General features: G+C 38.3%; 1 protein-coding gene across 1 annotated transcript in view; it reads right to left on the reverse strand.

Annotated features, from left to right (window-relative positions):
* Positions 1-289: 289 nt before the first annotated feature.
* The window catches only part of mical2a (microtubule associated monooxygenase, calponin and LIM domain containing 2a), a 33,583-nt gene continuing 21,273 nt past the window's right edge, over positions 290-12,599 (reverse strand). The window contains exons 13-19 of the mRNA XM_062423015.1: positions 11,291-11,490; positions 10,297-10,400; positions 10,041-10,112; positions 9,813-9,944; positions 2,467-2,647; positions 2,271-2,356; positions 290-2,180 (exon numbers count right to left, since the gene is read on the reverse strand). Coding sequence (XP_062278999.1) covers positions 1,779-2,180; positions 2,271-2,356; positions 2,467-2,647; positions 9,813-9,944; positions 10,041-10,112; positions 10,297-10,400; positions 11,291-11,490 — 1,177 coding nt within the window. The 3' untranslated portion in view covers positions 290-1,778. The remainder of the gene's footprint in view (positions 2,181-2,270; positions 2,357-2,466; positions 2,648-9,812; positions 9,945-10,040; positions 10,113-10,296; positions 10,401-11,290; positions 11,491-12,599) is intronic.

Genomic DNA, 12,599 nt, shown 5'->3' on the forward strand with positions numbered 1-12,599 from the left:
AATTATTTCAGACACTTTGGGTCAGTTATTGTAATTCAATGTCACCATCTGCAGCCGCAACAGCACAACTATGACACACAAGCTTGTGACCATGCAGGTGATCACCTTCATCATGTCATCTCTCCTAACCATCCAGCCTGCTCACACACTTCATAAAAGGCTTCAGCTGATGGGAGGAAAAGAGAAAAAATCATCTAAAACACAGGGAACATACAAAAAGGACATGAATAAAAACAACTGAATACACAAAAGTAGAAAATGTTTATGAGAACAAAACAAAATACTGACATTCATAAAAAAGAAGAAACAATATTGTTGGCACCGTTGTACAGATTACAGTCTACATGACTGATGTCTTGTTGTAAATGTAAAACTTTTATGTTCTATAAGTACAATCCGTGTATAAAAAACAGCTGTTTGGTATTTTAAAACATGTTTTTCACCTATGCTGCACTGTAAACCAGATATGTATCTCCTTCTTAACAACATGTATCAGATTCAGTAATTCAACATGAAAAATTAGGTAGCTGAGAGCAAAACACAAACATATTACTGCATATCATACTGTAAACACTTTAAAAACTGCCTGATGTTTTTGCCAACATTATTTATTTACAGATATTTTTAAAATTAAACAAACTCGTCTGCAACTTCAAAGTGCTTCATCAGCACTAACAGAAAGTGTTTTTTTATCTCAATAGGAAGCAACCGCATGTCTTCCAGTCAAAGAGGTTTGCAGTTGATCTTTCTACAATATGCTTTAAAAGTAAGGCAGAGTGGCAAATACATACAAACACATCGCAGCACACTCACCAGTGCCTATTGTCTACAGTATCTATGAAATCAACTATTTTAAAATTAATTTAATTTACTTTGACATGTTATACAAAAATTGAGAGGGTGGGGTATCTTGTTTTTTTGCCTTCATTGTTTTTCTGAGAGTCAACAGTAGATGGCAGCAAAGTATAACTAAATGGGAGAGGAGTCCATAGTATCAAAACCTCTGAGGGATTGTTTGAGAATCATCCATACAGAAATATCAAAAAAAACAGTTAATGAGTGGTCAGAGTAGAGTAAATATAATAAAAAAAATTAAACATGTGCGTAAAACACACATACCTGCGTATATGTATATTTAAAACAAAAAAACATATCGTAGGAGCACAAAATAAAACCTGCCAGATGTTCAGCCTTAACATGACACCAGGCTTTAGTCTCACTGTATGTGACAGTTTGCTGCTACATCCACAGGGCAGTTCCCAAAGATAAAGTGCACAAAGTTAGTCAGTCGTAAAGACCTGAGTAAAGCAAGTTTAACTGCAGGATCTGTTTTACAGCAATGATGATTTCAGCAGTCTTAAGTCTTTCATGCGCAGACTGTGGCCTGTTTTACTCTATGAAAGGTATTTATTTGCAGTTTGACTACTTTAAATCTATTTGTTTAACTTATTGTAACCCTACTGTACAGGTTCCAAATTAAACCCACTGCAAAATTCTTTGGTGCAGCTTTCATATTGAAACAAATCTCCTCGACCCCTGTAGTAAATTGTAAAAAGTTGTATGTGCAACCTACAGTGTTTTGGCTGATGCAAAACAGCATCAAACACACTGAGAGCAAAACTAGTATCATCATGAAAAGACAAGTAAACATCAAAAAGGTGCTTGTGCACAGTTACAAAAGATAATATGACAAGAACACTCCAGCTACTGTGCACCGTGGCCACAGATATAATGGCGTTTGGAGTAATGGTCAAGGTTTACTATTAACAGCTGAGGTTTTAGATGAGCCTTTGGCCGATATGCTCCTGCAGCCACAACAGTAGAGGCTGGAAAGAGCTTGGCTCGTCAGGCACAGCCTCTGCGTACATCTGCAGCAGAACCTCTTGTAACACAAGCAGCAGGGGTAAACTCAGGCTCATTAGCTCATACAGGTTTATGTAGTCCTGGGCGTTGTCCCTAAGGTGGCCGGCAACGGCCTGCGCTGTCTTACGCACACGGTGAAACAGATGCTTGGGGGCGTTACAAACAGTGCGAGTCACACTCAGCGGCCAGCTCAGCTTTTTCCTTATGAAGGAGCTGAAGGTACCTGCTGCAGGTTGACTCTGCAAGTCTGCTGTTCTGCTGGAGGAAATCTCTTCATCTGCAGCACATTGCTCCTGAACTCCACCTCCGTGACGATTCTGCAACAAAGGAAGCGAGAGACAGAGAAATGAGATATTTTACAATAGCTATTGCTGGAATAAAAATATAGTTTGAGGTGCAAAGCTTACTGAGCGTAGAGAGTGTAGAGATAAATTCCTGCGTAGGTTTGTCCCATTGTTACGTTGATCAAAGTGAAGTTTACAGTACAATTTCCCTGCAAGATAACAAAAAGTTTGCATATATCAGCCAACTAGATACTGATTCTGGTCTGGATTCTAATTCTTTTTGTTTGTTTATGTGGATCCAGCATTTGGTGACACATACCCTCTTGGGAGTCGAAGGCATGTGCTCCCTGGCGCAGGGCAGAACTGCAGGTGGAACAGCGAAAACACTCCCTGTGGAAGTAGAGCCCCTCGGCACAAACCTTCTCCACCATATAAACACGCCTCTCGCATGAGTGACACTTGTCGCTGGACTGGGGGAACGCCCTTCGCACCGAGTCGTTCTGGGAAACAGAACAGACAGAGTTATGATGACAGAGTTGAAAAACGAGCACTAATGTCACTTCATAATATCTGAAGACAACATGCTAAACACTGACTCATTTCTTTTTGACGATTCTTTCACTACTTGAACAATTAAAAATGTATAACATCAGAATGAGATCAGTGAAATAGTCACGACTTTAAACTGAATGACTCATAAAACACTTAACATTCTATTAGTCTTCTAGCAGCATACAAAAACAATCTTGCTTTTATTTGCCATTATTTGTCATCTCTGTGTGTGTGTGTGTGTGTGTGTGTGTGTGTGTGTGTGTGTGTGTGTGTGTGTGTGTGTGTGTGTGTGTGTGTGTGTGTGTGCGTGTGCCTTTCTATCTTAGAGAGAACCAATTTCAGTTGAAAACTAATGTTGTGAGGACCTTTCTGTGTTGTGAGGACATTATAGCCATTTCACAATTTCAAAGGGCGATTTGAGGGTTAAGACTTGGTTTTGAGGTTAAGGTTAGAATTGGGTTGAGCTTCAGTTTAGGGTAAGGGTTGGGTTTAGGCATCTAGTTGTGATGGTTAAGGTTAGGGTAAGGGGCTAGGGAATGTGTTGAATATGTTATGTCAGTGACTGTCCTACAAGGGTATAAAGACATAATTGTGTGTGTGTGTGTGTGTGTGTGTGTGTGTGTGTGTGTGTGTGTGTGTGTGTGTGTGTGTGTGTGTGTGTGTGTGTGTGTGTGTGTGTGTGTGTGTGTGTGTGTGTGTGTGTGTGTGTGTGTGTGTGTGTGTGTGTGTGTGATGTGCTACTGTGTGTATCTTTGTATTGTGTGTTCTGTGTGTTTGTTGCTTTGTACTGTTTGGTTTTTGTGCAAATGTTCTGGGGACTGCAGATGAAAAGCTAACTCTGGTACAGTACATCAAATAGTAATATCCATGTTCAATAGTGTACTATTCATGGTCCCTTTCAAATGAAATACATTTTAAAAAATACAATTTGACCTTACTTTACTTTTTTAAATTTTTACAATCAGAAATGTATTAACCAACAATACTGTGGTTGCTACAGTTATGATTTGGCACCATGAATACTGAAAATGAAATTTGGATGGACAGTTTTACTCTTGGAAGTGTGAGCTCAGTACAAACAGAGGTGGGCTTTACATGCAGGAAGAGTAATAATGTGAGAGATGAGGAACACACATAGTTGTGCTTATGGATGCTTTCCCCCACAGATTTAAAGCTTTTCTTTCACAGCATCATTTCTTGAATGTCCTCTGGGGATATTTTGAGTGATGGTTAAGGTGAGGGTATTTGCAAGCTGTGGGGAGGATGACCTCTTTCCTTAAGAGCCCACAGTCTTCCTCCCAACTGCTCGCTAACATTTAGCCCCGAGGAAAACACAGTAAAGTATAATTATAGAAAGGGGATAATCACACGGTTATATGGTTCAGTATGTCCAAATAGTTTCCAAATTGCTCTTCAAGAATAAAACTTGATCCAAAAATGAAAAAAAAACACGGAGTGCTGTGTACCCAGACACCAAGTCCTGCTGTAACATGTGGATGCTGAGTTGGAGCAGACTGTTTGGGATGGGTGGAGCAGAGGAACCCACAAAGTGCCACCACAAATACACAGCACACTCCTCCTCTGCTGGTAATTAAAAGCACACGAAGCAGAAACAGCAGGATAAGCAAAGCTAACGCGCCAAAAAAAAAAAGGTCCTTTAGCATCGATCTGCCCGTTATGATTCTGAAGATTCATTAAAACAACATCAGCCCAAGTCTTGTTTTTTAAGCTTTTTTTTTCAAGCTCTTTCTAAGTGGAGTATTTCTGTGTGCTGCCTTTAGGATAAATATGACACATTGAGCCTTCTCCAGTGGAACAATTATCACATTATGAACTTACTCCAAGCAATTACTGGAATTAAGAAAGCTTTAATGAAAAACTGCATTTTATTAACAACATGCAGACTTGTCACCATTAGAGACATATTTCGAATCTGTCGAAAAAATGATGATAAATAGTAATAAATAATGATAATATTCCTGTTTGATATAATGGAGACAGGAGACAGCAGGCCACTCTACACATTGAAATAACTGAAATTTTATGATTATGATTGTATAAAAGAAAAAGAAGAATGTGCCCAGACTAAATCCATGGTATTACAGTATCTACAGTATATCTGATATTGTTGCGACCAGAACAGTGGTTCCTAATGATTAATAAACTAATTTTAAACATTTTTAATAAGGCTTTCCCACCTCAAACAACAAGGCAACACTTATATAAACTACATGGTTATATTTCAGTCCTCCTGACTGCAGGACTCCACATAAATGTCACAGCCTGAATTAGATTCATTTAAATTTTTAGATTGTTAAAAAGACTAACAGAAAATACACAAGGGAGAAAATCCCCATGCAACACATGTGATCCAAACATAAGGTGTTTAAACATGTAAATAAACACTCTGTGGGGGTGTAGGTGGTGCAACACACAAGGCCAGGGTGGGGTCACAGATCAAGCTGGAGATATTCACCTTGAGTAAAGAGGAGCTGTCTCCTGAGAACAACCCGCTGAGGTGAACTGCTTTTTCCTTTATACTTTTTGAGTGAAACTCTCTAGTCTGTTGTGTCTGAGCTTTTTTCTGCAGCAGGACACGGAGTACAGGAACAAAACAGAGGCATCGGTACAGTGAGACACATTATCCCACCAACAAACGAGACGTTGTGTGTATGTGTAGACATAATTAGGTAGACTAATAACCACTTAATAAGCCCGACAAAGTAAAATGATGAAAGACCTTTCTGTTCTGCTTTCCCAATAAGAAGCATGATTTGACAGCTGAGTGTGTATTGTCGGGAGGAGAACAATGACATCGCTGTGTGGAACGAAGGCTGCCTTATTACAGTAATTTCACACTCCACACTGCACTGCTGCTCATACTGTGCAAGAGCAGAAAAATGAGACAGCCACACAAACCTGGCAGAGGAATCAGACACAAATACGCTGGTTCAGACAGAAATATCCACCTTAATAAATCATACAGTGAAGTATTGATTCTTTAAGGCTTAAGTAAGTTTAATTTCTGAGTGCTTCATTTAAAATGAGATTCAATTAAATATTACATTTAGGATTAAAAAAATGCTAGGTGCAAAATTGGATTATCTACACACTGATAAAATAATAAAGACAGCAACTTATTCACCTTGCTGTAGAGAGGTAGAGGAGAGGATTGACACCACTCTAATGTTTGTGTGTTAAGTATGAAGCCAGTGCTTAACATAAAGACTGGCAGCAGATGGAAACAGAAAAAAATCCATCTACCAGCATCTCAACAGTGAACAATGAACAACATTTTATCCATCCACCCAGCAGTGTTTCTGTTGGAAACTTCACTGCGATGATGAGACTGAAAGGTCACTACGCTGGCTGCATAGCTAAAGTACATAACTCTCTCTAAAGTCACAAATTATTGCTTTAATAAAACAGGATACATGGTCCTAATGAATCACCTTTGTGTAGGTGGATTTTTAAACTTTTTTTTTAACCAGGCTAAATTTCCCCCCATTTCCACTCTCAATATTAAGCTAATGTCTCCTGGCTCCAGCTTCATATTTAACTTGATTGTAGAGCTGCAATGATTAATCAAATAATTGATAGAAAATGAGAATCTCTGCTTCCATCCTCTTGAATGGGATGTTTTGCAGTTTTCCTTCTTCATATATATATACAGTATATAAGAGAAAATTGAATATATTTTAGTTTTGGACTGTTAATGAGACAAAGCGATCAAACTGAAGACATCACTGTGCCGTCAAAGAAATTATGAATGCCATTTTTTCACCGTTAAACATATAAAATAACTAAATATTAAATCAAGAAAAAAAAAAAGGCAGATTAACCAACCACGAAAATAATTGTTAGTTGCAGCCTTAACTCTCATCTAACTCTAAGCAAGAAGTTAATAAGGATATTTCTCATAATGGTGAACTATTCTTTTGATAATGACTTCAAACACTGTTACATTATATAAAATGCTGGTTAGCAGCATTTTATCTGCTATTAATTCGGAAATGGCAATCAACACTTGGAGTGAGATGAAAGCAACACGAGACATCAAACAGAGCTACAAGAAAACCAAATCATCTGTTCTCAAATCGCATTTGTCAGAAAAAAAAGAAGATTATTATGTAATAAGTATTGTATGTATATTAGGAAGTCCCAAAATTCTGTAAATTATATATCAAACAAAGACAAACTGCAGTGATAATGAAACATGGCAGTCACAATTTGTACCAATAATATAATATATGTAAATACACTACTGGGATTTACCAATACTGCTGATATGCATTACGCTAACAGTAACACAAGTTGTCTTTGTGGCAGTGGTTTCAATAGTTTAGTTCGAGGTTTATCAGAGAGTTTATTTATTATTATTTATTAGTTTATCTTTTCTTTGTATTTAAAGAACATTTCTCAAACTGATGAAACTCCACTTGAAACTAAACACATCACATTTTCTTGACAAACAACTTGATAAGGTGAAAATTTCTGCAGCGCTTGGCTGATCTTACGAAGGCAGGCAGGCTTTTGGCCAATCTGAATAACCAAAGTAGCTTATTTTCAGATTTAAGCCTCCGCCTGCAGCTTGGCCCTGGCTGACCTGTTCCACACGGACTCTGACTGGCCAATAATATGCCAGTGTGTCTGCCTCAGCTCGTGCCAGGTCTGTAGGCCTGCTCATGCCATTTTTGTCAGGCTGGATAATTAAGGGCTGACTTCACCATCTGACTACACATTACACAAGCCTAAATGTATAATCAGGGCATGATATATAATCAACATTCACTCTGGGGCCATTTTGGGGATGTGAACATGCAACAATCACAAGGGTTTAAAGGAAGGAAAGAGAAAATAGATGTTTAGCAGGAGATATTGTTCACCTCGGAGACGTGTTCGTCCACCTCCTTGAGGCGCTGGAGAACTCTTGACATGAAAAGGACAGCTGAGTGGCAGGAGAGAGAAGAGGCAGGAGAGTCCGCACTCTCGGGTGGAGGCTTGGTCTCAGCAAGTGTTTGATCCACATGTCTGAGTTTCACAACAGAAAACTGGGACGGAGGCTGGAACTGGGGTTTGGGCAGAGTCTTTGGTGGCAGGCGGACTAATTGCTTTGCTGCATTTCTGATACGGACTTCAAACTGGAAGTGATAATATACAGTAGTGCACATGAGAGCTGTGGTATGGCTCCTCATCAAGCAACCAAACAGTGAAGCTTAAGTTTATTTTTCATCCACTTAGAGGCTGTAGATCATTTAAAGAACCATACTGGTGCTTTTATATGTTTCAGCCCATTAACTACAAATCACAAATACCTTTCAGTCTTGCCGACCATTTTCAAAGCATACCTAAAGTTTTTTTTAGATTTACTTCCCTCCTGGCAGCCATTGGTTCATGCCAGCGCAGCATGAAAATCCACTTGCATAGGTAATCCATTACAGTGAACGTTTTATATGGTGCCAAAGTTATGTAATCATCGCATGTTGTGCAGTTGCGAATGGGAACTGTTGTTAAAACAGTTTTTGCTGGTGGGTTCAAGAACTTTGAAGGGCAGTTTGATATATGAGACCCGAACTATAAAATATTAATGGATAACCTGTCAAATTCACATTATTCTTTTCATGACTTGTTTGACATTTATGTGTGCCTGATGTACAGACCCAGTCAAAAGTTTGGACACACCCTCACATTCCCTTAAATGAGAGTGTGTCCAAACTTTTGACTGATACTGTGTATAAATTTAAAGTAATGTAACTCAAGAAAATAATTGCGACAACTTAACTTGTTTGTTAAGATTAATGAGCAAATATTATATAAGGTTTTAATTTTCAGACATATTTAACTTCATACGAATAGTAAGAAAAAGTCCTCCCTCTGCTTGCTTGGGCAAGAGAAAGAAAGATGTGAGGATAATAATGAAGCAAAAGTCAAATCATAAGTCAAACTGGTTACTGTATGTGAATCTAAGTGGTGGAAAATTGAAGTCTGGGTTTAGTCACTCTAGCATTTAAGACAAGAATATTCCACACTAAATTCAATTCATGAAAGAATGATCACAATTTGTGGAGTTCCTTGCAACATTTAACTATTTTGTTGACTGACAGCAAAACAGCTTTGTCTCTACCTTTAAAGAGATATTTACTGTATATTGTAGATAGCAGTTGGTCAAATAACAAAGAAAAAAAACCTGCTGCATGGTTTTCAGGTAGATGTGTTATTTAATTGGCATTTCATTTTCTGACCTTTAAGTGTAGTGCTCTGCTTTTTTGCTTTCTTATGTTGTTGAATGTAATTGCAAAGCCACAAGGGTGAATCTCATTCAGTACATTTTTGCTCTGAATTCAAATCAGTCCGGGCTGAGAAATGCAAAACCACCAGTAAGGACCTTTAAATATTCAAAAAAGACTGAAAACTCCAGTTTAGACAAGTGATATCTTACAGATGTGTGTGTTTGTGGTACATGAACATACAGTACACATGCATATGCAAATGTCTGTGTATGTGTGTGTCTGTTTTGTATGAAGTTGAGTGTTTTCATGTACCATACAAATGATGTTGCAGACTACAGTTTGTGTGTCTTAACTCTCATCTGGCTGCTCCAGTCTACCTGTTTCTCAGAAGGAGGTTTAGGTGGGACCGGAGGCCTGAGTTTAATGTGATGATTCTCGGTCAGGTCAAGAGTACGGAGCGGGGACGACCTCTCACAGTCGGACTGAGATTTTGCAGAAAGGTTAGAAAGAAAGTTAATAAAGAGGCACAGAAATAGAAAAGGCTGAAATGATTAAAAGCTAGAAATGATAGACAACAGAAGACTTTAGCATTAGCAAAAGGAAAGTTTTGTCAGCGAAACCACAGACCACGATCAGAACTCCAACTGACAACAAGGGAAATTTAAAACACACACATGATCCCTGATCCATGGAAAAGAGGACAAATAGCCATTTCTAACTATCTGCAGCCAGGAAAGATGTAAAAAGTATTTCTGTGTAGATAGATAAATGGATACATATATTCACTATATATTTACTTACATTCCTACAATGGAAACCATAGTCCTACTAGATCAGAATAAAACAAAAATAAAATAAAATTCATGGTTATGTTTTTTTATACCTGTTTCCGTACGGTGTAACTAGGTGTACTTTCAAACTTGGCCTGTAATTGAGAAGCCATGGAGCGCACTTTGTTCTCCTTTGGTTCCTGTCCTTCTTGCACTGGGGAGCCGTTACTGGACAGATTGGTGGCCTAGACACAGAGGAAAGAGACAGAAAACAGATAAGATACTAGCTCCTCACACTAATAGTAATTAACTTTGACATTAAAAGCAGCTTATCAACAAACCTCCTCCAAATAACTGCAGAATTTTCGCCTCCTTTTGTAAATGGGGTCTGTACCATCCGACTTCTTCTCATCCTGAAAGTACAGCAGGCGAAATACAAATCAGCCATAAACTGGTAGAAGAAAATCTCACATGATCTTCCAATATATTTCCATTTAATTATAAAATACTGTGTGTGTATAAAATAAATATACCTTAATCAGCAAATAAAGATATTGAAAGACTACATCATATTTAAATGGTGCAGTATAACGTTACCTTTGGTACTCGTTTCCTGTGCAGTGCAAGATTGAGCACATTATTATTACTTCTGACTTCCTTAGATGGATAATCTTCATTGTTTTCATCTACTCCTCTGGAACCTGCAGCATAACAATTGACCAAATTAGAGTTTTCATATTTTCCAAATCACACAGTCATAAATGTCTAATAATAAAAAACTCATAATGCCCATATAGATTAGGAAAGTTATACAAGGGGTCTGGTTATTGCATCTGTGCAGAGAAATGTTCCATTAAAGAGAATAAAGCTCAGCTACACTTCAGAGGAAGGTAAATAATGAAAATAGCCCTTCTATAGAAACGGGCAGCTGTTCTCATGTTGTCAAGAATACCAGTCCACTATAGTCCACAGTGCTGGTACAAATACATTACTTTCATTCCACTATACTTGACTAACAGACTGCACAACACTCACACTCACTCACACACACACACACACACACACACACACACACACACACACACACACACACACACACACACACACACACACACACACACACACACACACACACACACACGCAGCTTTCACAGGAAACCAAAGGAAACTGAATACCTTCTGCTTCACTGGAATTTCACTGTTTTGTTTTTTGTACATATTTTAGCTATAGAATAAAGAAAAGAAGACAGGGACCAGACTCAAGGAAGAATGACATCAGGCTTCAGTGTCTTTAACTAATGAAACAGAGCAGAGTCAAGGAAAGTACAGTAGGGTTGAGTCGAGTGGTGCACTGTAATGTAGAGTAGAAAACAGTGGAGTAGTGTATAGAAGAGTATAGGGCTGGACAATATGGACAAAATCAGACATCACAATATTTTTAATCAAATACCTCAATATTAATACTGCAACAGTATTGTATGGATGACTATTGGTGATTTCATAAAATATGGAATAATGTAGAGTAGAATAGAGTACACTCAAGAAGGGTTAAGTAGAGTAGAGTAGAGTAGAGTAGAGTAGAGTAGAGTACCTGATGCAGGTAAAGGTGTGCCTCGGAACAGCTCGTAGAATTTGGACAGGTAGGTGATCATCTTGGTCTTGTCCAGCTCCTCACCAGCACTCAGCTCCTTCCCAGACGTGAATGGACGGATCCCAAATTCCCGCTCACTGATGTCAAAAGCCAGCTGCACGTTTTCAGCCTGGTCTTCCTCATTCAATGAATCGAAATCTCTGATGGAGAAAGATAAGATTCATGCTATGTAAATGGCAAAGCACCTGGAAAAATATATAGTTAAAAAAGTATGTCAGTAAATATTGGTTATAGTTTTCATTCTGACCAATCCTGAGTTATCACAGTTTGTCGTGGGATTTATTTTTAGCTCTAAGAAATGTGTCAAGTTTTATACCTGCGCTGCCCTAATGGTTATCAAACCTTCCCCCGAATAACAAAGCAGGAATGTGACAATGAGGTTTGTAACTCTGATTTGTTAAAGTGATTATCTCTTGACAGATCTTTCCATTTGTACATGTAGGTATCAGGTGACTGACAGTAAGCAGAGTGTAACATTATACGCACACTGATATGAAAACAGTCACCGTCTGCAGAATGGTATGACTTCACATACAGACTTATCTTACTCAATCAATTTTCAGGTCTGCAGAAGAACTTATTTTGGGAGAAAATGGTGGCAAATTACTTCTAATGGGTGAAAAAAAGAAGCTCTGACATCTATGTCTAAGCTGACAGTGTGCAGACACCATCAGATATAATGTAAAGAAGAACAGTAACCTAGCAGCAACACACACACATACAAAAACTCTGGTGTTCTGGAAGCACTGAGGCTCATTTTTTCTTCTTTTTTTTCATTTCAATAGACCTGCTCCCCTCGCTGCAGTCTGCTCTGCTGACAGGCATACATATGGAGGAGGGAAGGGGAAAAACAGGAGTGGTTCCTGGAAACTTGCAGGACCACATGAAATCGTAGTGGCATGTGGAAAGGTATGAAGGCAATAATTAAAGTGTGAGAGGATATAATTAGATTTGTAAATGCAATAATCTACAGTTGCATTGACTAATTCCATGCTGTGCAAGGCAGTCTAATGCTACAAAATGGAAATTGGTCTGTTTTTCAGCAAAGATTGTGTCGTCTTAGCGGGTAGAAAACCACAGTGAGCACTGCAGTACATGAGCTGTTTTTCTCTTTGAGTCCAGTATTAAAAGGCAGAGAGAACTGTTCTTTGGAGCTAAATAGTAGTCAATAAAATATGTTTTAAAAGCAGAATAATCATTCCTTCAGGTCCACATTGATTATACTGGAACAATCAGTTTTTTTTCAGTG

This window comes from Scomber scombrus, chromosome 1, assembly GCF_963691925.1.
Source record: "Scomber scombrus chromosome 1, fScoSco1.1, whole genome shotgun sequence".
In the NCBI taxonomy this organism is placed as follows: domain Eukaryota; kingdom Metazoa; phylum Chordata; class Actinopteri; order Scombriformes; family Scombridae; genus Scomber; species Scomber scombrus.